This window comes from Fukomys damarensis, unplaced genomic scaffold (assembly GCF_012274545.1).
Source record: "Fukomys damarensis isolate Sample0158 unplaced genomic scaffold, DMR_v1.0_HiC HiC_scaffold_36, whole genome shotgun sequence".
NCBI lineage: Eukaryota > Metazoa > Chordata > Mammalia > Rodentia > Bathyergidae > Fukomys > Fukomys damarensis.
Window position 1 is genome coordinate 27,247,900 of NW_022900948.1, and position 26,917 is coordinate 27,274,816.

General features: G+C 36.3%; 1 protein-coding gene across 1 annotated transcript in view; it reads right to left on the reverse strand.

The window, feature by feature from the left end:
• Svep1 (sushi, von Willebrand factor type A, EGF and pentraxin domain containing 1) overlaps nucleotides 1-26,917 on the reverse strand; it is a 146,530-nt gene that overhangs the window by 82,340 nt on the left and 37,273 nt on the right. Inside the window, exons 5-13 of the mRNA XM_019209820.1 lie at nucleotides 24,571-24,750; nucleotides 20,360-20,554; nucleotides 18,162-18,280; nucleotides 10,592-10,721; nucleotides 6,724-6,831; nucleotides 5,870-6,001; nucleotides 5,069-5,263; nucleotides 3,842-3,963; nucleotides 1,281-1,389 (exon numbers count right to left, since the gene is read on the reverse strand). Of these exons, the coding sequence (XP_019065365.1) occupies nucleotides 1,281-1,389; nucleotides 3,842-3,963; nucleotides 5,069-5,263; nucleotides 5,870-6,001; nucleotides 6,724-6,831; nucleotides 10,592-10,721; nucleotides 18,162-18,280; nucleotides 20,360-20,554; nucleotides 24,571-24,750 (1,290 nt within the window). The remainder of the gene's footprint in view (nucleotides 1-1,280; nucleotides 1,390-3,841; nucleotides 3,964-5,068; nucleotides 5,264-5,869; nucleotides 6,002-6,723; nucleotides 6,832-10,591; nucleotides 10,722-18,161; nucleotides 18,281-20,359; nucleotides 20,555-24,570; nucleotides 24,751-26,917) is intronic.

The following is a 26,917-nucleotide window of genomic DNA, read 5'->3' on the forward strand; positions in this document are numbered from 1 at the left end:
CACTTCCTATTTAGACAGCCAGCAAATTACACTAAAAGAGGGTATCTGGGAATTACACCTTTCTTTTTGTGTAAATACTTAACTAACTTGCCTAGATTTGTAGAAATAAAAAAGGTGAGGCAGAATCCTAGTCAATTCCTACTTCACTTTGGGGCAGGCTTCAATTTAAAAAATATTGGTTTTATAAACTGAATGCACACACATATCCCTTTGTGAACATTATTTGTGGTTTCTGCATCACATTTTAAAGGTGGAGTAGTTTCTGAAGGCAACATTTAAATGAAATGCTCACGGGATGGAACCATACTGGAGGCGACACAGTGGGATTTCCTAGATAGATGTCCTTAGTGTTGCTGTGGTTAACTACTGCAGTTCAGACTGTGACTTCTTGACGTATGGTGTATAGTTGTGTAATGTCAATCAAAGCACTATCATCTTTCTGAACCTCAGTTCCTTCATTTATAAATACAGATGAGTTTTACCTCATAGGTTGGTCTGTAACATAGATGAGACTATACGTATATACAAACCACCTGGCTGAGTATTTGACTCATTATAAAACCTCAGTAAGTGATGTTAACATTGTTATGACACTTAGTTATACGCTTTAATAATAAATTATATTCATATAGTCTTTCCACTTAAGTTAGTTGCTTTCAGTGTTTGTTTGCTTTTATTGATGCTTTTGGCTATTAAAAAATAAATGAGGATCAATATTTTTGTTATTTCCCTTAAGTATTTTCCCTACAAGTATTACATAGCTATCATAGAGAAAAGCGCCAATACCATATTTAGGAAGAGCTTTAATAAAACATGTCCAAAGTTTATATGGAGAAAAGCTGAAAATGTCACTTATATTTCATTTATATTGGACCTAATTGAATCTTAACATTCTCTTGGTGAGAAGTACAAATATTTTTTTATGTGTAACTTTTAAATTGATGACTTGATTAGAATGTCAATTGAATGGTATATCAAAATTGCTGCTAGTGCTTTATAGCTATTATAATTTTCTTCGATGAATCATATCCCTATATGGATTTTAACATTCCAGTGTGATTTCATTTTTGTCATCCTGAAGACTTGTCTAACAACTTTGAAACAATTTACCTGGTCCTAAAACTTAGTAGATGTATAATGATCAATTCACACAGCCATTTAAAAGTATTTGATGAATAAATTAATACAAGTTAATTTTTTTTAGCTTGTCCCATTCTTCTGGAATTGTTTAACTGTGTAGATAAATCTTGCAAACTACTGACACTAAATGACACAATTACCAATTGCAAAGCCATTTTCATAGTCATAATTATATTCCAGGCAATATTTTTTGGTCAGGTCCTCCAGCCTACAATCAATGTCATCAGCATCGCTGCAAAATGTTGGGACCTGCAAACAAAACACAGGAAGATGATAACATGGGAGTGATATCTCCATGTGGTTTGGAGGAGCCCTTTGCTTCCCTGGCCTTCACATCTCAATCAGCAGGAGTGGAGTGAGAGCCCAGAGCTCAGCCTGCTCCCCAGGTCTCCTGCGGTCCCCAGCTCCCTGCCTGCAGTGACCTCATACTTTTCATCTGTTTGTGCCGATCACCACAAGCATCCCAGGACTCCGGGTGCAGTTCTGCCTCTAGACTCTTACCCCATATGTTGCTTCAGTCCCTTCCTCTGTCCCTAAGTCCCCCCCACACCCACTCTGCCCAAATCTTCCTCTGTGCCCTCTAAAGTGTACGGACGATGAAAGGCAAATCTCCTATTATTTCTTGCCTCCTTGCTTTATGTTCCCTTCACCTTTGCTCCAAAAGAAACCCAGCCTTCCAGTCTCCTGGAATATTTTCTAAAGAATGATTCTGAAAGGGTAAGAGATTTTGGCATCCTGGAATTCCAGATGGTTCTGGAAGTGGAGGGATCGTGCTCCTCATTCTCCAATGGTGTTTCCAGGCTGTTCCCCCGGTCCTCCTTAAAACCTTGCAGTGTTGAAGCACACACGACCCTCCTCTTACCTCTTGCAGACTTTTCCCAGGCTGAGACACCATCATCTCACTCCTTACTCCTCCTTCTGTCTCCTTGACTTCCCAGCTCCTTTTCCTCTCCTCTCTTGTCTTCCCAACTTCCTCTGTCACTCACTTCCTTAAGAACCCACTACTGATCTCTGTGCTTCTGTACATTTCGCCTTCCTGCCTCCCCTCTTGCTCAAAGTCTACAGGTCTACATCCAATCTATCAGTGAATCTTACTGAATCTACTTTGAGGCACTAGCTCCAAATCCATTCTCTTCTCACCACATCCAGAGCAAACCAAGACCCATCATCTCTTACTTTGTCTTTTTACACTTTCCCATCCTCCACTTCTCTCGCTGCCTAAGGTCATAATAAAGTTGGTCCCTTTAATTGACTTTCTTGCTTACTTAATGTAAAAGGCAAAGTTTTTATAATGACTTTCAAGGTTTTCCAAAGGTTCATTTTTCTTCTCACTCCTACTTTCTCTGTCCTATGAGATCTCTTTGACCATCTTTTATCACTCATCTTGTCTACCATTACCACTCTGATCACTTCATGGTGTTTCAAGTTCTCATAGTCCTGCCACAGGGCCTTTGAACTTGTTAACCTTTCTGCCTGGAGTGCTCTTCTCCTACATATGGCAATGGCTCACTGCCTCATCCCTTCAGGTTTCTTGTCAAACAGAAAGCTTATTAGTGAGGTTTCCCCATTTTGTACTTTATGTTATTCCATGGAACCATGCCTTGTGGCCCATCACACATTTTCCTTGTAATTTCTTTATTTATATATTTGTTAGCATTAAATATTATGAGCACACACAGGTTTGACAGTTTTGTTCACATCTAAATTCCTAGTGTTTAGAACAGAAGATGGACACTAAATATTTATTAAACATTTAATAGCATATTCTGGCCCGTTTAATAGCAGACACCAGCATATTATATAATTTTAAAACTGCTACAGATTTAACTTGTGGTAGGCACTGAATTAACATACACAAAATCCATTTTGACATAATTTTCAATGTGGATTCTATTTAAAAAATTTGAAGACTACTTCATCAATTTAGGATAAAGTATAAGAACTATGACTATATGGTTGCCTTTTAAATTATAGATCTATAATAATAGTGGCCTACTGAGTGCAATAATTTTTGACTTGCTAGCAACAATGTTAATTGTTTCTCTTTTTGGAATTTGATTCTATTGAATAGATTTAAATAAAACTTAAAAACAGGTATTTATTTGAATGGATGGCAGCTAATAACTTTCATTATTTATAACAATGTGTGCTGCATGTCGAGAAACACTATAAAATGCTTGTTAACAAATAAGTAAAGTGATACTTTCTGTGTCAGGTACACAAATATGTACATAGCATGTTTTCTGCCTGCAAGATATTCACTATATTTAAACATATTGCTGTGCTTTCTCATAATTGATGAAAGAATCTCAAACAAAAATGTGTAAAAAAAAATCTTATAAATATCCACTTGCCTCCTCATCATAAAAAAGTATAATCTACAATGTTTGGAATTTTTGTCAGACTCTAAATAATAAAGTAGGCATTCTCAAACCACGCAGATCATAACCTTGACCAATTTTCTGTCTTGCAGTGTTTTTTTAAAAAATTAACATGTTAATGCAGATTTACTATTAATTTATTCTAGAAGTCGAAAAATCTACAAACAGTCCTAGATATAAGGAACAAGTTTGGATCATAAAGAAGAAGGGGGAAGTGATCAGGAGTAGGAATTTCACTCGCAAGGGATGCACAGAGGCTGTGATGACTGCAACACTGTCCTTTAAAATACTACATAAAGCAAAGGTCATCAGGGACATACCATTTTCCCCAGAGTGGTCTCAAATGCTTCAGAAAACTTCTTCAACAGATCCACGTCATCACAGCGAGTGGCTTTGTACAGCATTTCAAAGGACTTGAACCCGTGGTTTGCAAAACGTTTTACTGGAAAATGTTGGGCAGAACAGCTTCAGTTGGTTAGTGCTTTCAAAGCAATTTAACTTTTATAGAGTAATCAAAAACCTAAAAGTTTAACTCTAACATGATTTGTGAGATGGTACTAAAAACAAGAGATGACACTTAAGTATAGGTTCTAAGATATTTGATCATGATAAACTGTGAACCAAGCAGCACTGTATTCAATTACTCAGGATGAGTTTGCCTTTAATATATTATTCTTTAACTTCCAATCAGATGAAGAAGTGAGTATTTGGTAGAATAAGAGATCTCTTGATCCTCGCTAGATCCAAGTTAGTGTACTTTATATAAAATCTATACCACACACTTATATGTTAAGTCAGCAGATCTTGAAAAACTTCCAATATTACGTGCTATCATGTTCCTTGACGGTACAGTTTCTGCAGAGACAAATTTCTTCTTCAATCAAACGTTTGCCTTGCTGAATTTAACAAATTCAAAATTGTCCTAAAATATTCAGCAGCCGTCACTCCTAATACCATCCTCTTGTCTAAATTACGAAAGTAAGTGATGTTGCTTCTATTTGCTTCCCTAGTTTGGAAAAAATTAGCTCAAGTAAATAGGCTTTACTTTTTGAAAATATGACATTAGTGTTTAAATTTCACTTATGGGTTTAGAGCAAAGATTCACTCCAGAGAATATTTACACTAGACAAAGATATTGGATTAAGAATTTTTTGACGACACGTATTTCAGATTATGTTGTCATGAAAGTTTAAATCTAAATCAAATCTAAAAAGACTACCAGTAATCTATTCCATTCTACCTCCTATGTTGGATATGAAGTTAAATGCAAGCAATGTTCTGGACTGTAAGACTTCAAGTTCATGTTTACAGGTCAAGAACTACATGCTGACAAACCTCCTCAGTTATTTCCAGTAAATAACAAGAGAACCAAGGTGATTCTGCCTTCCCCTTGCAATCTAATTTGTGACAAATCAGGGAAGAGCAAATCAGATACTCATAAATCACTTAGTAAGGCAAGCTTCATCTTTAACACATAAGAATACACGAGTACCCGTCCAAACACATTCATACACATTCAAGGGGCCCAGAATAAAATTAAAACTTACTAGCACAGTCCGGCCATTCAGTGGAGTATGGTGGCTCCCAAACACCATCTTCATAAGCACAGTAATACTTCTCCATAGACCCTTCTGTGAAATCATAGCCCTCCAGACAACTTAATGTACAGTTGACCCCAATACTGTCTTGGGTACAGATAAAATCCCCATTTGTAGGAGTGAAGGGAACTTCACAGGGAGAACCTGTGTTAAAATAACACACATTATTTGTCTGCAGTATCAGAAGGTGTATAAATTAAATTCCAGGATTTTAAGCTGAGAATTTAGCAGAACTCCTCATGTCAACCACTATTTCTAGGAAAACTTTCACAGGAAATCCTTGGTGTGGAAGAGGGGCATTATCTGCATTTGGTTCTTACACGAGCACACAATGAAAAGTTGGACCCTTGTGTAATTAAGGGTCCTGCATATTTACTAAAAACTAAAAATTTTATGATCCTGTGCTATTATTTCTGGATTTCTTTAACAAAAATGAAAACTAACAATATGCAGCAGGACATTGTCAGAATCCATCTCCTCCAGCATTCGAAATTGGATCCTTGGTAATACTTGGTAACTTTAGACAGAATATAAATAAAATGGTAATTAAACACCACCTATAAGAAAATATTTCCATCTATCATGATGTTAAAGAATGACAGTTAGAAAACTGAATAAAATCTGTCAGTACTGTATTCTAACTTTAAAAATCCAATGTTCATAGCCTATCTTCTTTCACAAAATCACGAATTGTAGCAGTCACATATGTGAAATGTCAGCTGGATTCTTGGGGTCTCATGAAGAGGATACCTTTTATGACAATGTGGATGTCACACGTTCTGTTATTGCCTGAGGGGTCCGTGGCTGTATACTTCACGATGGTCTCCCCATGAGGAAAAAGGTCTCCTTGTGTATGACTTTTTGTGATGACTAAGACAGCACCTAGAAAGGATGCAATCGTGAATATAGGCCTTAAGTCACTTTATGAGTCTTTGATTTGAAATCTTATTTTCTGTTTACATAAATTGGCTGAGGATTTGATTTATGTTGATTTGCCTGGCAGTAGAAAATGAAAGATTTAATATTGATGCTATTACATAGAAATAGTAGACTTAGATTCCATTAAATTAAGACACTTCTGCTAAATTAATTATCTTTATTTGAAAAGATCAGTTGGCACATTAGAAACTACATTAGGACATCTATTTATTTTGCATTTTTGTTGCTATTTTCTGGGATTCAGGGAAACTTTTAAAGTGAACTTCAGTTGTCTTTGCTCACTTTTTGTCTACTTTCCTACATATTCCCTTTTATTATTTATTTTGCTAATATTTAAGAACTGAGCATGAATATGAGATACGAGGCAATGTATAGTTTATGTGTCCAGAACATTGTGAGCTTAAACATTTATAATTCCATCAGAACTCACTCAAGTACAAGACTTAGCAAATAAATGTCCATTGACTACTGAACGAAGAGAAACCCCATGGGTAAGAGTAATACTGGTAAGTAATTATACAAGCATTGACCCATTGCTTTATATAAGCACTCATTTGACTCTGACAACTGTTATTTGCCTATTTCTTTTACCCTTTAGAAAAGCTTTTTAAAATTAAAATGTAACTCAATATTGCCATGCTGATAACAAAACCCTGTTCTCTCACCTGAGTTGTCTGAGAATTGAGGCTCATCCCAGGTGGCTGCATGTTCCTTCTCGGAGACCTGGACTGGAGGAGGGGACCTGCACCGGTCTATGACAGGTGGCTCTACATCTAAACAACACCACAGCAGACAAGCAAGTCACAATGGGTCTTCAAAAATCATGCAAGAGAGAATTGAAGTCTGATTGTTCTGGCAGAGAACCTTGACGTTATAAGAAATAATGTGGGTCTTGGGGCTCTTTTGACAATGAGGTACAACTGATCCCTGATCTCAACCTGAAAAGAGCGCTTGTTACTATTGTTGCTGTTCTGACCTCTATCTGATGAAGAAGAAATAACCAGGTTACTACAATGATTTTGAGCTTAGCTGTGTGAAAAGCATTCTAGATGGGGTGGGCACTGAATTTGTAGGTTCTATCCCCAGTAGTTGAGCTGGTCCACCTAGAAGCAAGGTCTCATCCCCACCCTTTTCTCAGATAAACTGAAACTGTGAAATGATAAAACCAGTCACTTCACTGATGCATGACTGGCCACTTGTAGGAAGGGTCAGGGTAAGGTTGGCAGTTAATGAAATAGAAGGGGCATGGGCAGAGATTTGAGTCATATGATAGAATAAGCAAGATGTCGAATTAGAGTGTGATGTGTTTGGAAAGCTAGGAGGTGACATTCAAAGGTGAGACCTTAGAGTTCAAGATTTCTAAGGCTGATAAATTCTAGATGAAGACCAAGAGTAAGGTGTGGACCTAGAAGTAAGGAAATAGGCAAGGGGTGAAGGCCACAGTTGAAGTTAAAGAAGTACAAGCTTGTGTCGCTGAACATTGGATTTCAGGCTTAAGGGTAGACTTGAGATGGAATGGGTGAGCCAGGTTTCAAAACCCTTATTGAATGTGGTATAATTTTTAGACATCAGTAAAGGAAAACAAAGAGGCTGTGTCAGAAGTAATTTTAAAGTAAGGATAGATTTTACACATTAGAAGTGCTCTTATCACGTGATGCCTTTGAACTAATGAAGAAGATAGGACAAATATTATTATAAATTTATATGTGAAGAATATATACTAAGCAAATTTAAGGAACTTAAGTTTGAACTGAGATCATTAAGCTAGTAAACTGGAAGATATGAAAACAAACACTCTGTACCCTTTGAGAATACATATATTTCTATTTTAATCTAGATTTTCGTCTTCCCTCATGTTCGTCATTTCATTAGTGCAGTGATTTAGATTTACTGCTTTTCTAGATTGTAAACTGTGGAGAGAGTCTATTTTGCTCATGTTAAGGTCTCCACTAAATAGTATAACATCCAGTCTAGAGACAGGTGCCCAAATGGATTGTTGAATACACAAACAAATAAAGAAATGTTCACAGTTTGTAGTAGGTCAATGCACTTAGAGAATGCCGAATCAAGTCAATTTATATCTGTATTTAAAAATCTGGCTGTTCCCAAAAATAAAATTACAAATGGATATTGCAAGGTTTGCTAAGCTTCTGTGATTTTAGTCAAACATTTTAAAGTTGAATCATAGGTACAGGAGCGAGGTAAACCTCAGTCAGCTACCGTCAAGAGGGTTGAAGGTAACAGTGGGTGCCCTGTCCTAAGGACAGCAAAAGCCCACTTTAAAGCAGGACTCCTTGGAATGTCAGGCAGAAACATTTCTTCTTGCCTCTTACTCATCAGTAAGACACCAATGACCTGGAGAGAACGAGAATAATATAGACTTGGGAAGGTTTTCTCTTTGCTCCTCATGTACCTCTTACCCTTTCCCCTTTCTCTTCTGTAAAGTGGAAATTCAGCAAATATCCAGCTGCATGCTTGAGTACGTGTTTTATATTTCATTTTATTGACTCTTCATATGAGAAACTAACATTGGGCGACTCTTAAACCACAGTCCCATATTCTAAATCACAATGCCAGATTAAAAGATCTAATATATTTTCCATGTTACTGGTAAAGCTCATGTTTAAAACAACATCAAAAAAAGAACTGAAAAACGAGTTAGTTAGTTGTTTGTTTGAAACTTTTATCTACTTTTGCCAAAATCTATAATTTACAAGCCAAAACATCTGTGTGATATAAATTAGTTATTTCAAGAAGTTATTTAAAATTCTTAAATTAAAATGGATTTAATGTAGTACATTTTAGGGTAAATACATTGAAAATGGACTCATGAGAAGTGATGAAATGTCAATATACTATTATTTGCTTTTATCTAGATTTTGATGTGTGTTAGGTGATATTTCAAGTGGCTTGTGTATCATAAGCAATTTAAAGCACACAATCACCTTAGGAAGCAATTTATTACCAACTTACTAATCATAGTTTTGGATGAAGAAACTGAGGCACAGGCACATCCCTCGGTGAAGATGGTAATGAACCCAAGCAACAGCTGATAATGAGGAAGCAGTTTGGGTTCAGTTTGTGCTCTTGGCTACTGGAGACCATAATATATCCTGGTTCTCCATATATTATATATTGACAGTGGACAGTGGGTGTCTATTCGGTGACTGACAAAGACCGATTGGAGATTCTGTACGAAACCATCTTCATCTTCTTTCTGCTGAAGGACTGATCTACACTAGTGGTTGTGAAAATGAAGAGATAAAGACAGGTTGTACAGATATTTAGTGAATGAAACCAGCAGAAACTGATAAACTTACAGGATGTTTATGCTGGAGACTCAAGAATGACTCCTAGGTTTTTGCTTGGTAGCTGTCTGGTCAGTTACACAGTTTTCTTTTTCTCATTGAGTTTATTGATACATTTTAGGGATATAGTACAGTCACATTCATTATTGGGATCTTGTGCCTTTACATGACAGATCTTGGTTCTCATTTTTTCCCCTTGTCCCTGCCCTCCCTTCACTCCCTCCTCCCCTCCCCATTTATAAATATTTTATTTCCATTTTTTCATTTTCTCTTATTTTTTCCTTTCCCTTATTACCTTTCCCCTACCCTTCCCGCTTTCCCTACACCTTTAGCCCTTTTCTTCCTATTTCACATTGTCAATTATCTCATTAGGGTCTTATGTACTGTTACAGTTTATTCACACCAGAGAAACTATTCGGTATTTACACATGTGTGACTCATTTATTTCACTTAGTTATACAGTTTTCTGAGCTAGGAAATGTAGTATGTTTGAGTTGAGTTTGAGATGCTTGTGAGATATTCCACATGGGAGAAGCCAGGCGGTAGTTTTACATGTAGGTTTTGATTTCAGAAAAGAGATCCAGGTTGGAGGTAGAAATTTTGGAATTGTCCATCAATATCACTAGGGGAAAAAATCAGAGAGAGAGAGAGAGAGAGAGAGAGAGAGAGCGAAGCAAAGTCTAAGGTTGAAACCTTGAGGGATGTGAGGAATCAGCACGTGAGAGCTGGTGTGGAAAAGAGAAGCTTACAGAAGAGGAAGAAAAGTATGTGTGAGAAAAATAGGGGAAAATAAGAAAAGACTGGTGCCAGAGAAGGTAGAAAAGGAGAAATTTTTGGTAAGAAGAGTATGATCATGTAAAATCTGAGGGCGGGTTCTGTAAAATAAGGACTGAAAAGTGTGCAACTGGAATAATACCAGAACTCCCCGGTGACCTCAATGATACTGCTTTACATGAGTGAAGAGAAGCCAGACTTGAGCGACTCTGAGAATTAATGGCAGGTAGGAAGGGCAGGATGGCAGCCATCAAAAACTTTTCAAGAGGCTCAGATGGGAAGAAATCAAAGAAATGCAGTGATAATGAAAGGCCATGTAAGTTTCAAAGGTGGAATAATTTGAGCGGAGGCAGAATCAGTGGAAAGGAAGTCGTTGAAGCTAAAGGAAAGGCAGAATCCCTGGGGTGCTGGGTTATGGTTGCAAACCCATGCACATGACGGGCGGGCTTACCAATGACCTTGACGTGGAAAGTGCAGCTGGCTTGGTTGCTAGATGAGTCAGTCGCTGTGTACGTGACGGCTACATCTCCAATCGGGAAAAGGTAAGGTGGAGTAAAAGCTGGGTGTACGTGGACCGACACCTTTTGTAGACAAATATTGTGCAAGTTAAAGTTAATGTCAAAAATACATTCTCTTTCAATTTATATATTATTTTCTAGGTAATATTAAAAATGGTACTGTATTTAATATAGGGAAAAATGCAGCACAACCTTCTAGTATATATTTTTCCAGACTATTATTGTTTCACACTTCTTAAACATAGTGTTTTAAAACATTTTTCATGATTTTACATAATCTTTAAAGCTGAAGATGTCTCTATAACTTCCAAATATCTCCATAGTGTATATGATCACTTAAGAAAAAGCTGTTGAAGAATATAAGTTTGATTCCCAATTTTTACTCTTATAAATAGTTCTGAGATGGATCGCTACACATCGATTACTTATTTATTTAATTTTCTTTTTATTGAGTTTATTGGTACATTTTAGATATACAATATAGTTACATTCATTATTGGGATCTTGTACCTTTATCACATCTATAATTTAAATTTTTTTCATCATTTCCTTATATTAGATTTACATAAACAGAATTAGCCCCAAACCATTAACATTTAATTGACAGATAATGCAAAATTTCTGTCCAAAAATATGGTAACAATTTGCATTCTCATTGTCAATGGCTATAACGTCAGTGTCAAAGTTCCCTGATCTATATCAAATATCATCACTTCTTGTCAAACTAGAAGTGTGGTATTAAGTTATCTTTCTCTTTCTCTCCCTCGTGTGTGTGTGTGTGTGTGTGATTCCGGAGAATTCAACTCAGGGCCTCAAACACGCTAGACAAGTGCTCTATCACTGAGCCCCCTCCCTGGCTTGTTTCTTCCTTCTATTTTTAATTGGTGCATATCAGTAATGTAGAATAAATGAGGTTCATTTGGGTGTATTGATATATGGATAAGATTGTGATTATTTTATTCCTTTTCCCATCTATAAAAGTCTACCATTCTTGTTTTCTGTCATCTCACCTCTATTTTTATTTTATTTATTTTTAAGTTGTTTGTATAAGAGACAACGTATGATATTTAACTTTCTGAGACTTGTTTCTTTCACTTAACATGATAGTCTCTAGCTCTATCCAGTTTTTTCTGCAAATTACTGATTTTGCTTTTCTTCCAGGATGAATAACTCTCCACTGTGCACAAGTCTATATCACATTTTCTTTATCTGTTCATCTATTTATGGGCAGCTAGGCTGTTTCCACAGATTAGCTATTGTTAATTGTGCCACTATAAATATGAGTACGCATGTTTCACTACAAAATCTCAGTACCGATTCCTTAATGTTTTATGTTAAAATGTTTGAATTATATTACAATATATTTATTCTTTTTAAATTATATTTTATCTTCATTTATTTTAAAATTATGATGTAATAAAATAATATTAGCATGTTATATAATAAACATTCTAACCTTTGACAAATTTAAAACATTTTCCTGTTTGATAGTGTTTTTTTAATTAAGAAATTTTTAGAAATACAGACTCTCAAGTACTTATGCAGTAAAATGTATTTCATTTCCACTATATTTTTAAAATGTTTTTCAAATAAGCACAAAGAGCCATTCAGGAAATGATTTGATAAATATCTAAATATATTTGATGACTTAAAAATAATTAGGAAATGTATTTTATGTGTGTTACGGTCTGAGAATACAGCATTACATTTTTTAAATCACCCATCATTTTCCCTTCATGACATATTAAAATCCATAAATACATTATCTCTCCATTAGGGTATATATAGTGCCACATATTTTACTTATTTTTTTTATTTAAATTTTATTGAGTTTTTTGATAGATCCAGTTGTCCTTTACTCATGTGTGTGTGTGTGTGTGTGTGTGTGTGTGTGTGTTTACAAAAGACTGAAGTGGGGGCTTTGCACTTAAGTGTGTGCTCTAACACTGAGCTATACTCTCAGCCCTTTTTATCTAATTCTTTGTAAATTTCAATCAGTATGTTATTCTACTTCAGTATAATTTTGCCAAGCTTCAAAAATATTATGCTGACCGTGTCATTGGTGTGCAATTATTCTATAGATATTTAGCTTTTCCACCTATAAATATAAAGTGTTTCCACTTGATTTCATCCTTTTAATCTGTAAAGGTTTCATATTCTTTTTAACTTCATTCACCTTTCCTATTAAATAGGTACCTAAATATTTAACATTTTATCTTCCATTTACAATGGAATCCCCTTTCAATATCATGGTGTGTGTGTGTGGGCATGAATTTATGTCTTGGTTCTCAATATATTATATGTGGGGCCGAAGAGAGCACTGGGTACTCAATATAAATAGTTCCGGGAAGTTAAATCAGAGATATTAAAAGATTCATTTGTAACACAAAAGAAAAACCTAGAGTACTACTCATGGGATAGATAATAGATATGGTAGTTCAATCCCCGGGACTGGAAAAAAAAAAAAGGATAATAGATATGGAAGGCTGTAAGTAGATATATGAATAACTGTCATTCTTAAAAATAAAATGAATGAATGAAATGGGAAAAAATACTCAAAGATGTGAAAGAAAACTTGGAGCTAAAGAAGGATATGATTGCAGATAAAAAGAACTCACTATATCAGGCAGAATCTATGGAGAATAATTAACACCTAGATAGATCTTAGATAATTTCACGTGCAATCAAAGAATCCCACAGTATCTGGGAAAATGCTGAAAGGAGGGTAAATAAGAAAATTACATCAAAATTTCTTCACCATTAAATGCCTGTATGGACATAAAAGACATTCTTGCACATGCGAAGGCTGAATAAACATGCTGCCTCTGTCTGTGGTTTTTTCTGAAGGAAAGAATTCTGAACACACCAAACGGTGCTGAACCACAATAAGCCTTTGCAAGTGGGGAAGTCAGAGTATGAAAGAAGTGCCAGTAAATGCCAGAATTATGTAAATACAGACAGCCTGAGAAATGGTTATAAATGTGGCTATAAAACAGACATCAAAGGCTATAATTTGTGGGATACATATGGTGAAAAACTAATGATTAACCAATAATAAATTCGAATAAAAACCCCAGAGTATACCAATAAAAGCCAAAGTGGCTGAAAATTAAAAATAATAATTTACTCATTTTACTTGGGAAGAAACCCAACAGATAATCCCCCCCACAGATAATTAGATAATTATTAGTTTATGTATGCTTTAAAACTTTACTTAAATTCTTCTACATGCACAATTGCAGCTGCAGTCCCAAAGCTGAAGAGTATGTACGGTAAGTAATACCATATTCTAAAGACAGCCCTACAGATGAACAATGACAAAGAGGTTGACATTCAAATGTCTGGAACGGTCCTGCATCCCCAGCACTCATGGAGCAGAGGCAGCTTGCAATAGAGGTCCTACCGGAGTGCAACTCCGTGGCAGAGAACTGTAGGGGGAAGGGGTGTGTCCCTGTGGGGTCCCCCGAGGAGTCTACGTACAGACTGGATGAGAAAGTCAATATTTGCATCTCAGAGTGCATCAGCAATATAGAGAGGACCTCACAGCATTAGCTAAATGAAAGACTTGAAACCATCCTCAAAAATACTCTCTTGTCAGCTATGTTAGTTTCCTATTGCTAGCATAATAAATTCTTATAAAATTTGCAGTTAAAAAATTACCATTACAATCCTATAGGTGAGAGATATTGATGGGTCATACAGGGTTAGAATCAAGACATCAGCAGAGCTGAATCTTTTCCTTTCCCATTTCTAGCTTCTAGAGACTGCCTGAACAGCCTTTCGTACAGCTGCTAAAGCTGGCAGTGGCAAGTAAAGTCCTCTCACTTCACATCTCTCTCATCCTTGTCTCACAGTATCTCTCTCTAATTAGACTTGGGAAAGCTATTCCTCCTTTTTTTTTTTTTTTTTTTTTTTTTTTTTCCATGATTCATCTCTCTCTATAGGCTTCGGAAAGATATTCCTCCTTTTTTTTTTTTTTTTTTTTTTTTTTGTACCAGAGATCTGGGGATCAAACTCCAGTCCTTGGGCTTGTGAGGCAGGCAGCGACACCACTGAGCTAAATCCCTGGCCCAGATACTCCTCTTTTAGGACTAAGATGATTAAAATGGATTGACTTGGGTAATAAAGGCAAATCATCCTATCTCAAAATCCTTATATTTGTGAAGTCCCTTTGCCATAGAAGGACACATATTCACAGGTTCTGGGAAATAGGACAAGGATATCTTTAGGGTGGTCATTATTCTGCTTATGACACAGGCTTTGGCTTTAAAGATGCCAGAAGCCGGGACAGGAGGCACAGAAAAAATTAAAGAGTGTCTACCACTTTTCCTTCCCAAGTCACCCAGGCCACCTCTGAGCCCCAGGAGGTTTTTTAAGCTTTGAAGTAGATATAAGGTTCAAGTTTTTATTTAGATAGCAAAATTCTTTTTAACCATGAAAGTGGGTTTAATTACAGAGAGAAACTTTGTATATCCCAAAGTAACAAAAGCACATGACTAGAAAAGCAGTTATTTTCTACTGATGCTTGTTCAAATCGAGCCACACAATTATAGTTTTGATCACACTGTACATGGGATTTTGCATCCTATTTTTCCACCAAATATTTTCCCTTTTTGAAAAGTATCTTTGGAAATAATCGGAGATAAAAGCAAAGACTTAGTACAATGATGACTATAATAATTCCATTATTTATTTCCTTCTTTTCCTACCCTGTTTTGAATTCATATTTTATGGTCCATTATTACAATAAACGTTTTAACCAATATCTAAAATGTCTTGCCTCTCTTTGTTTTTTAAATATTCTACATGATAGAGAAACTCAATTATCTTCCATTTTTATGGCTGTACCAGAAAATCATACACCAAAGAAATTCACACGATAATGCAGAGTAATCTCTCTACTAATTTATGATTACCAAACTCAGAAGGGCCCCCAACACTATTCATTCATCAGACTATATCCTCTGGTCTAATGCTAAACGTGCTACTATTAAGCATTTATGCTACTATCTCTCTGTCCTACACAGAATGACTGTTTCAAAAGTTCTCAACTCTCTTCAAACTCACTGTGGTGCATCCCTCTAGTAACCATTTTTCTGACCAGGAGCCAGGCACAATATTGTCTCCTCTTCTCCCTGTATATTTAGCTTCTCCAGCCCACTGGGTTCTCTCCACTTCTAATTCTTTTCCTTAAAGACCAGCCTCGTTTCCCCCCATTGTGGTTCTCCTGAGATGCTTGTGTCTGAATGCCTGGACCCTGTGCGATGGTGCCTTGCCTGGCAAAGGAACTTAGCATATATTCCTGAATTAAGAATCATAGCATGAGGAGATTATCCTGAACGGTTGGTTGGGCTCAGTGTGACCACGAAGCTCCTTGTGAAAGGGAGATGGGGGTCAGAGAGAGAAGACAGCCTGATGATGGAGGCAGACATCAGTGGTGAAGTCACTGCCCAAGAAATGGCAAAGAACCAATCCTCTCCCAGAATCTTCAAAACGAATGGGCACGTGACTTCAGCTGGGCCCAGCTGCCCACGAATGTTATGAACACCCAAGGTCCACGTGATCTCCCTTCCTTTTAGCCTAACGGTAAGTGTGTTTTGTGGGTTCAGCTCCTCCCATTCCACAAAATTAGATGGACTCTAAGTTGGTTCTCAGCAATTCCATCAATCTGTTTCCTTGTTTTTGTATTCTTTTCATAATTTCTGTCAGGACTAAGGACTTGTGGCCTTACATGCCCAAGCTCATTTGTTTAATGATTTATAGTGGCCTTGATTTACAAATGGTTTTAATTATTAGACCCATCTAGTAGAATATTTTGTTTATTACATTTTTAGTCAGAGAAAATGGGCTATCATCAAAACCATCAAATAAAAATATCCGCCAACCTCTTATCAACATTCAATTTGTCCTTATTCCCCTTACTTTCCACAATGAACTTGAAAGACATTGTACTTTTCGAGTCCAACTTGAACCTTCCTTGTCCCCTGGTCTCCCTCACCTTTGCCTTTGGAAGAACCATATTTGATTAGTTTTGGTCTCTACTAGGTCTACTCTGTCATCGATTAAACATGCTTAAATATCTTTCATATTAGACAATAATTGTCTTCTCTTCTTCACAGCTTGTTTCTTTGCAGAGAATTCCATATCCCTTAACCAATTGTGATCAGTTTTCCACACACTCTATTAAAATAGATCTCATCAAGATCAGTATTCCATTTTCAGATTCTACATCTAAGATTTAATTTTAGATTTTAAATCTAATCTTTCAGTCTGGTGCAACTCAGTTTTAGTCTAGCATCCGACATAGGAGACCGACTCTTTGCAAGCAGAGCTTTCTGCAGTCAATGATGGCATCCTTTTCTAGTCTTTCCCTTCCCTGATGCCTCATCACACTTTGTTTCATCTACCCTTTCCTTATGTATTTATTGCTCGTTCTCAGGTTTTTATCTCTGTCACTTCCTGTAATCCGCACACCCACCAGGGCAATCCCATCCACTCCCGTGCCCTCTGATACAGTCCATATGCTGACAGTCTGCAGAGTTGGATGAGAGGCTTTGACCCAGTCATTGTGTGAGTGAATATGGGACGCAGAGTGGATGAGCCATGGATCTCAGGCAGTTGCTTGGTCTTCCATGAGCATGTGGAGCACACGGAAGCCTATAAGTTAAAGCAGGGAGTGCCTGCAGGGGTCACCTGCCTCCCAGAGCCACTCCTGTCACCTGTGCAGAGCTTTTCTAAAACAAATACATATTTTTGGATTACACATTCACAGCAAATTCTCAATATTCTTCTAGCTATTCTTTGTTGTAGAAGTTGAAATATTTGAGTCAAGTGACAAAAAAGTAGATTACTGTACTGGCGAATTTGGGGTCAAGTACTGGATATAATTCAAACTGCGTGATTTGTGCCCAGGAATGAATGAATGTGGAAAAGCAGTTTCTGGCTGGGAGAAGCAGATGTAACTCCAAGTAACTCAGATTGACATTCTCTCATATTCTCTGTCTCTCTCTCTCTCTCTCTCTCTCTCTCTCTCTCTCTCTCTCTTTACTATATAGATCAGACGGGCCCTGAACTCACTATGCAGACTAGGCTGGCCTCAAACTTGCTGTATCCTCCTGCTTCAGGATGCTGGGATTATAGTTGTGAACCACCACACCCAGCACATCTTTCTTCTTGGAAGACTTTCAAATCCTAGTAAGGGTGAATAATTTTTAGTCAAGTGATCTTAGTGGAAACAGCAATACAACAAATCCGTGTAATGAGAAGATTCCATTGCAGAGATTTTCACCTGAAATTTTTAGTTAAAAACTGAAGACTGATCATTCTTCTACCAAACGAGGCATTCACACTTATGAGTAGAGAATAAGGAGAGTACTGTATTATAATTATCAATATGATGTAGTATATAATTATTATAGTATTAGTAAAACCTTCAATATCACATACATTTGCACCATGTTTAGTATCCATCTGAAACAATGCAAATATTTCCACAGACCTTACCTTTTCACCCGAGTTGTCTTTAGCTGTTGGGATTTTCCAGGTGATGTTAGCAGAATCTTGTTGCTCCTGCGCCTTAACCTCTATGTCCTTGGGACAGTCAATCTGAGGCGGGTCTATGTCTGCTCCAGAAAATATACAAATCAGTGAATGCCCTGTTCTGTACTAAGTCACTGGAGAACAAGACTGCATTAACACTTTGTGACTAATTTTTATATCCCAGTGATATGGAACTGCCTTCCCAAATGTTACCCCAGCCTAGCTTAGGAGGCCGTTGTTGCTTTGGCTGCCTTAGCCTTATTCCTTACAGTTTCCTCACTACCACATACTCTCAGATTCTCTACACTGACCAAAAGTTGTTGTTCTTCTTCCTATTTCCCTTCCCTCCTCCCTCTCCCACCTCCTCTATTTCTTCTTCTTCTCCTTCCCCTTCAATTTCCCTTTCACTTCCCCTTTTCCTTCTCTTTCTCCGTCTCCTTTTCTGTTAGGAGAGTTTTACGGGAAATAAGGAGAGGAAAACAACAGCTCCTGAATTTTCAGGAGGGATCTGGACTAGGTTACCTATGGTCTTCTTTTTCCCCAGGGCCTTTGCATGTTGTCCTATTTGTCTGACTAACGTTTTCATCTCTCTTCACCTGGGTAGCCACTGCTTATTCTTTAATTCTCAGTTGGAGAAGCTAGCTCTGACTCTCTTAGTTAGTTTAGGGTATCGACTCGCCAAGCTCTCACAGAACTCTGGACTTTCCACTGATAAAACCCAACACGTCATTTTGAGGTTGAGTTTTCTCACCTGATAAAATGGAAGTTTTCTGAAGGTCAGGATATTTCTTATCCTATTATTTTACTTAGTGTCTGGGATATAATTATAAAATACGTTTCAATGAAATGAAGTAAACAGGAAACACAAATGTTAACTGCAACATAAAGAAGTCTTTCTTGAAAGGGACTATTAAGAATTCATTGGGCAGGGGATTTAGCTCAGCGGTTCGGTGGCCTGCCTTGCAAGCGCAAGGACCCAAGTTCAATCCCCGGTACCAAAAAAAAAAGAATTAATTAGCAGTCCTGGTATGTACTGCCAAGACAAACAACAAATTAAAGCTGATGTGAAGCGTACACTGCAAATAATTAACGGTGGTAACAGACAGAGCCGCATAAGCTACCATAAAGTTCTTATTATATAATCTAACATATCCTTAAGTTTCATTCCATGAAGCATAGTGTAACTTGCAGGTTGATATATGTAAATTGATTTCATTGTGTCTCGTTTCTTTTTTCTTTAAAATTTTATTCAATTTTTTTTCTGAGAGGCACTTAACATCTGGAGAATTTTTTTGATAAAGACACAGTAGTTATTAACTGAAAAGCTAAGCTAATGTAATTGATTTTTCATCTATAAATCATAGCTGGACTGGGTTTGGAATTAAAAGTTTATATTAATTTTATTATTATATCCTGTAGACATTACTGCATTTTCTTCTGGCAAGTAGAATTGTAAATAAATGAGGTATGTATTTTGATTCTTGTGCTTTTGAGCACAATTTCTCCTCCTCTTTGTAAACTTTTGTAAAAGTTTCTCATTAACTTTGTGCCCAAGAGATTTCACTTGAAGGAGAGAAAGTGTGCTAGTCCAATACGCAAGGATTACTTTTGGGGGTAAGGAATTAATTTCATCAAATCACTAATATACTTCCGACAACATCCATTTCACTTTAATTTTTTGTCTTCTCTTAAAGATATATTTGTTCTTCTAAGGACTCTTTTCTGTTTTTAATTCTTTCAATTTTATTTTATTTTTATTTTTATTCTGCTGTTACCACAGAGAAAATGAAACTGGCCTTTTGTGAATGTGACAGATGCAACCTTCAAAGTGCTGATAATTCTTATTTTACTGGTAAAAATCAATTAGTCTCACCTGCCTCATATGGACTAGAAATTCCCCAACAATTTTCATTTTCTGATGGAAAAGTTGCCCGATTTTCAGAACTGGCATTCCCCTTATTTTTTATTTTTCATGCCACTGCCTCATATTTTGTGATTAGATTTTGTTAACCCACCATTTTCAATAATCCTTGTAACTCAAACCCACATTCATATTTAACATAGGCTTGCAACAAAATGTGTGCAGAAAGATAGTCCTGCGCCTTATTTCTATGGCAATAGTGAGGAACTTGGTTTTTAACCTGTCCAATATAGAGTCTTACCTTTACACACAGCCGTCTGAACGTTGGGACTCCATTTCCCAGAAGTGGTGCATCTCACTTCTGGGACTCCAGATAAAACAAATCCTTGGCGGCAGCCGAACTGACACACCACCCCTGGTTTGGCTGGCTGCTTGCCACAGTTGGGCGGGAATATGGTGACACCTTTGGGCTTCTGAAATATGGCACAATGGCGTTCTAAAATTGGGCAACGAGAGAATGTTATTTGTTTTCCCACACATTAGCAATCTCATGGATTCTCTTTAGGCAAGAAAATTATAGTTTTGATGACTTTGAATTGCCTCAAATCACTATAGTATTCTATACAACGCCAAATATATGATGTGTTGTTACATAATGCTGAACTATATACAACTCTTTAGTTACCTTTTGCTATTTTTCCCAGTGAATCAAAACCTCGGAAAACCTCTGATGTTTTCATAATGCTACTTTCCACTTTCGTGATTTGCTTGGCGCACCTTCATTTGGTTTGAGGAATATTATTTTATGGCTTTGGAGAATAAAATAATAAATTGGATCTTATTTTTCATGAACTAAGTGATATATTCTGCGATATACTTCTGTTTCATGAGCTTTTGGGTGCTATGTTGAAGAGAGCACATAGTGAGAAAAGCTTTTCTACCCTCTCTAACATCACTGCTTAGACTTAGAGCCTTGGTCCTTACTGGTATCTTCAGCATAGACCAATGATGGCAAACCTCTTAAAGCTTTCAATGCCATAGGTTTTACACCACTGGCAAAAGAACAAAGAATAAAGAATGGTAGATGAGTTAGGTGAAATGTAGGCAGAGTGGAAAATCAAGGCTGTGATTTAATGCAAGATACATGTGTGAGTTTGCTCATGTGAAGTCCTTTGTTGTAGAGATTCTACTGGCAGTGTTGCTCACATCTTCAGTTGTTTTCCTATGTAATAATAGCAGATGTGCTGTTGATACCTACTATGTGCAGGGCATAATTTTAAGAGCTTTACATGTATTTAATTTATTTACTTACTTAATTCCTTATAGTAAAGATTGCTGTTACTTTCATTAACAAACATGAGTATTGAGCGTGGTACTGAACCCCATAGTAACTTTCCTGAAGTCACCCAGCAGTAAGTGGCAGAATCCTTGTGTTCCTAAATACTCCACCATCGCCTTTCTCTCTGAATTGATTTCTTTCAGTATCTTGTGCAGGGAAAAGCCATTTTTTTCTGAGAAATGGGTTTGCCCCTATTTTGGCAGCATGAGCTATATGCTTTCTCAGCCTTCCTGTCATGTTTCGACCAAGAAGAATATCAGAGCCAAATTTGTGATTCAGACACAATGACAAGTGGACCCGATATTCCTCCTTTAGGATGAGTCCTTTTCAAAATAAGGAAATGATCCTTTTGGCTCTCAAAATTGTTGAAGACGTTATTTTCTTAAATAAGACACAAGTGTAAATAACGAATAGCTTCTCTGGTACGAAAAACTAAAAGTGTAAATAAGATCCAAATTGTACAATTGATAATGTGAAGTAGGAAGAAAAGGGCTAAAGGTGTAGGGGAAATGGGAAGGGTAGAGGAGAGGAAATAAGGGGAAAGAAAAAAATATGAGAAGAGGAGAAAATGGAAACAAAGTATTTGTAAATAGGTGAGGATTAAGGGGGAAAGGGGAGGGTAGGGGAAGGGGAAAAAAATGAGAACCAAAATCTGTCATGCAAAGGTGCAACATCCCAATGATGAATGTAACTGTACTGCATACTTAAAAATACCAATAAACTCAATAAAAAAGAAAAAAGTATTTTCTTTTTTATTGCTTGTTCATGGTACTTTGGGCGAACATGTCTTTAATTTTTTATACAATTGAATCTACTGATTTTTTTCTCCTTTAAATATTTCCATTGCTTTTATGCTTAATAAGTTCTGAGACTGGTTAGTTTTCATTTGCATATATTAGCTTATGTTCTTCTAAGTTTTAATGACTTTATTTTTTACTGTATATTTCAAAGTCTATGAATAATTTATTTCAGTGTGTGGCATGAATTAAGAACATGGGAAAATTTTTATTTTGTTTCATTTTTCCCGAAGAATGGTCCAAATTTTCTATATAATTAGTTGAATAAATCTTTTTATCTTCAACTGATCTGTGATACTTCCTAAAGAACACATGAAATTTCTAAGGTTCAGGATGTATTCAAGATCTGAATGGTAATCTTTGCACAGTTTAAATTTTTACAGCTTAAGTATATATTTTTAAATCTGTTAAAATTACTTTTCACTACTATTGTTATTTTTCACCTGCAAACTTATTTTAATGAATTTTAAAAACAAATTCTGGAATCACTTCCAAATTCTAAAATAAGGATAAAAAGTAAAATTCATTTTAGGCTATTGAATGAGGTAAAATTTTACTCATGCATATATTTGGAGAGTACTTAACATTTTGGTAAAAATGTATATGAATATTAAAATTTTATTTTTTTGTTTTTTAGTAACATCTTTTCCTTTAACAGTTTGTACACATTTCCATGTAATATTATTCTGATACTTCATCTAGATCTTTTGAATGCGACTTTTCACCATTTATCTTATTTATCAATGTATAAAAAAGCTATTGTGAATTTAATGCACTCAGATTTTTAGTAGATTTGTTCTTTCTTAGTAGATACATCATCTACAAATGATGATGAGTTTGAATCACAATATCTAATCGCATGGTTTATCATTAAGGCTAACACTTAGACCAATGCTAAAAAACATTTTTTTCTTTTTTTCCAGATTTAATAAAGCTGTATCTTGTTTCTCCATAAGCAACTGTAGGTTTAAGATGGACATTACTTTTTACTGTATCTGAGATATCAATATATATGAATTTCTTAAAATTTTATTAAAATGTGTTTTAAATAATAATGCATTTTTGTCTTCTATCAAGTGATTATAAATTTTTCCTATTTGTTGTAATGAAATAATTTGTTATATTGATAGATTACATAATTTCAAATTATTATTGCATTTCTAAGACAAACTACTTATTTTGATAAACCATTTCTTTGAATATGGATTGCTAATACAGGATATTTGCTATTATATTTACAAATAGGTGTATTTTTTCTTGGTAATATGTCAACAATAAAATAATAATAGCTCAGTAGTAGGAATTGGAGTGCTTTCCATGATTTGGGCCAAGGTACAGGGCTTGAAAATTTCTATTTCCTGAATATTTAAAGGAATTTTCTTTTATTTATCTCTCAGTCATTTTTGGAGGAATAATTAAGCATTTTCCATTTTTATTAATGAGTGTATATTTGAATTTTTGCTTTCTTTGAATTATTTATTAATTTGTATATTAAAATCATAGATATTAAAAGTTGTCAATTTATATATGATTTACAGATGATACAGTATTTTATTTTTAAAAACTCTCAGACATCTATATCTTTGTTGTAGTGTCTCAGAAAAATTCCTTTTTTGCATTTTATTCACTTATATTTTAAATTCTAATTTATTACGTTAAATAGTCCCTTTAACATTCAACTGCACTGCATTTCCATTTATAGTTTATTTTTCTTTAAACAATAATTGTTGTCTTTCAATTTTATGGAATTATTCTTTTCCTAACTTTTAAATTGAATATTGTTATTTTATTTTTATTTGTGCCTGTTTAAGGATGAAAAGATTTTTTAAAATTCCTGGTTCATAATTTTGCACCTTTAATGAGGCAAAGGTAAATCATGTTTAACAAAGCAAAAGGGTTATGACTTTTTGTTTTGTTTTGTTTTGTTTTGTTTTGAGTCAGGGTCTCACTATGTGGTTGAGATTGACCTGGAACTCACTATGCAGCCCAGGCTGGTCTTGAACTCACAGCGATCCTCCTGCCTCAGCCTCCTGAGTACTGGGATTACAGGAGTGTGCCACCACACCCAGCAAGCATTTGTTTTTTGATCAAAATCCATGTAAATTGGCCTCAACTTCAGGGATAAAAAAAGTACTGTTATTTGAACTTGCAAATTTCACTGAGTTAGAAAATTAATTTAGAATAAAAGTCTTTTTACCAGTGGAGAGGAACAAAAGAGCATTATTTGTCAGTGTGTCTACAACATCACATTTGTGTAAGTGGATGTTTATTCACATTCATAATAAACCAGTGTTTAGTTCTAGGTCTTCAGAGAACAACGGCAAAATTAAAGAATGAGACATGGATCACCCGAGCCCTGCACCTTCCAGGACTTACCCACACACCGGGGTTCTCCACCATCCCACTGGGAGTTTCCTTGGCAGGTGAGCTTAGCGCTTCCTTCTAGTCTGTACCCTTCATCACAGGTGACCAAGCACGCTGTCCTGTAGGACATGTCCCTCGTGGAACAGCTTATGTGGCCGTGCTTGGGCTGGCGCAGGTGGGGGCACGTTCTCACTACGTGAAATGTGAAAAATCAGATCATATTTTACTAAATAAGGATAAAAATAATCATTGCAAGCTCAATAATATCTTAACATTGCAAGCAAAAAAAAATCCCATTCTTAAAAATGGAAAACAATAAAGAACTCACTATCATCGCTTAGTACAGTGGGATAATCAAATGCTTTTGTTTATCAAAACACTTTGCTGGAACAGGATCACTGTGTCCGCTTCTCTGTCCATAGGTGAGAGACTTAAACTGTCTATGGGGTCTGTGCCTAAAGGGACAGTGGTGGCAGTAGATCGCAGGTGGCTGACCAAGGGAAGTACCCAAATCCATCTGGCTATGTTCCAATAAAAGGAAGAGGGATTTTCCAGGGTTGGGGTGTCAGGTTCAGGATCAACTCAGTTCTCAAAACTCAGAGCCATGTCCTGACAGTTTTAATGATCCCAGCTCTGTGAATCTGTTCAACGTTTGCGATCTGAAATTCCAGTATTCCAGGGGCTGATCACAACTATGGTCCTCCTTTCAGCTTTTTGTCTTCTTTTTCCCACATATCTGCTGCAAATGCTAGCTCAAGAGAGATGCTAACCTAGATTTGTGTACTAACATTGGTTTGTTTGCTTATTTGCTGCTGTGGCAGAGATTGTGAGTTGCTCTCTTAAAGCTATTTTCCCAGGTTTTTAAAAATTTTGTTTTTAGCATAGTAACGTGCCAGCTATAAAATTAGAATTATCCACCTCTATCAAAATTAATGGGGAGAAAAGAAATAAAAGCTGGAGTTGTGTGGGGCTTCTTGGAAAGTTTTATAAAGGGGGCCACCTCAATTGAGAAAATACGTCTTTGCCTTTCCTTTTTCTCTTTCTTTTCCCCCAAAATATAGACTTGAGAGTCAGTACTCCAGAATACTATAGCATATTTATGGAAAGTTATAGGAAAAGTACCACGCACTAAGACAACAGATAGATAAATATATATAAGAAATCTCAGACTCTGATGACAATGGAATTATCACTCCAGATTTAGATTACTTACTTTGTCCTTCAAGATAGGACAATACAAACGTTTTAATTGCTATTTGTGATTTGGGTCTTTGTTATTGGGGTCATTGCTATTGGGGTCATTGCTATTTGAGTCATTGTTATTGGGTCTTTGATACTTGTACCTATATACAAACCCCAATTTTCTGTATGTTGCTTCCGTTCACTTTTGCCCTGTTAATTTTCTGGGAAAAAAAATCTTTTCTGTCTTTCAGGGGTTTGTGTGCACTCTACATGGGTACAGCACATGACCTAGGATCGCATTCTCCAGATCTGATTAGAGAACAGGTACAACAGTGATTTGGTTCCTTTCCTGACCCTCTCTGAAGCCACCATGAGAGTACAGAGCTCTCCACTAAGCTCTGGATGCTGGAGTTGCCCTCCTTTCCTGAGCCCGCCCCAGTGCCATTGTATAGGGAAAGTTCCACATGGTGAGTGTCTGGAGAAACCAGTTTTCTTGTTCTGCCATCTCTGACCCTTTTGCCTCAAATGTACAACAGAGAAAATTCAAGAGAGCACTTGCTTCGCTCCTGCCTTTATATGGTTCCAAATAACATCTATATTCTGAATTCTCCTGACAAGGTGCTGTCCTCACGTAGCCCACCAAAATCCACAATGCATCTTAGAGCAGGTTTCAATGAATTCTATCAAGTCCTATATTACCATTCATGAAATTTTGTTAGAAAGCCCCAGCCTCCCAGTTCATCCCTCATCTATCAGGTTTCTCCCAGGCAGCTGTGATCCAAATCGAACTATAGACTCTGCCCTTGGTCCCTGGAATACATGATAAGTCTTCAGTAAATCTCCTCATGTTCTAAAGTTGTTGTTTTGAATGTCTTCACTTTATCTTAATTAAAATCTTATTTTCTCCTTATGGACAGGGTCTGGGGGTAGAGGTGTCTTCATGGTTCCCTGTTGCCTTCCCAGCTCTTTCTCTCACCATTTTTCCTAAAACCTCCAGTTCCTTTTAAGTATTCTATTGCATATTAAATATACTTTTTTCAATTCTTTCTCCTCCGCCTTTGGGCTCTTATTCACACAGACACACACACACACACACACACACACACACACACACACCACTCACTCACCTCAGTGATGCCCTTACCTACGTGTCATTCCAGTATTATTTTGGAGTCAT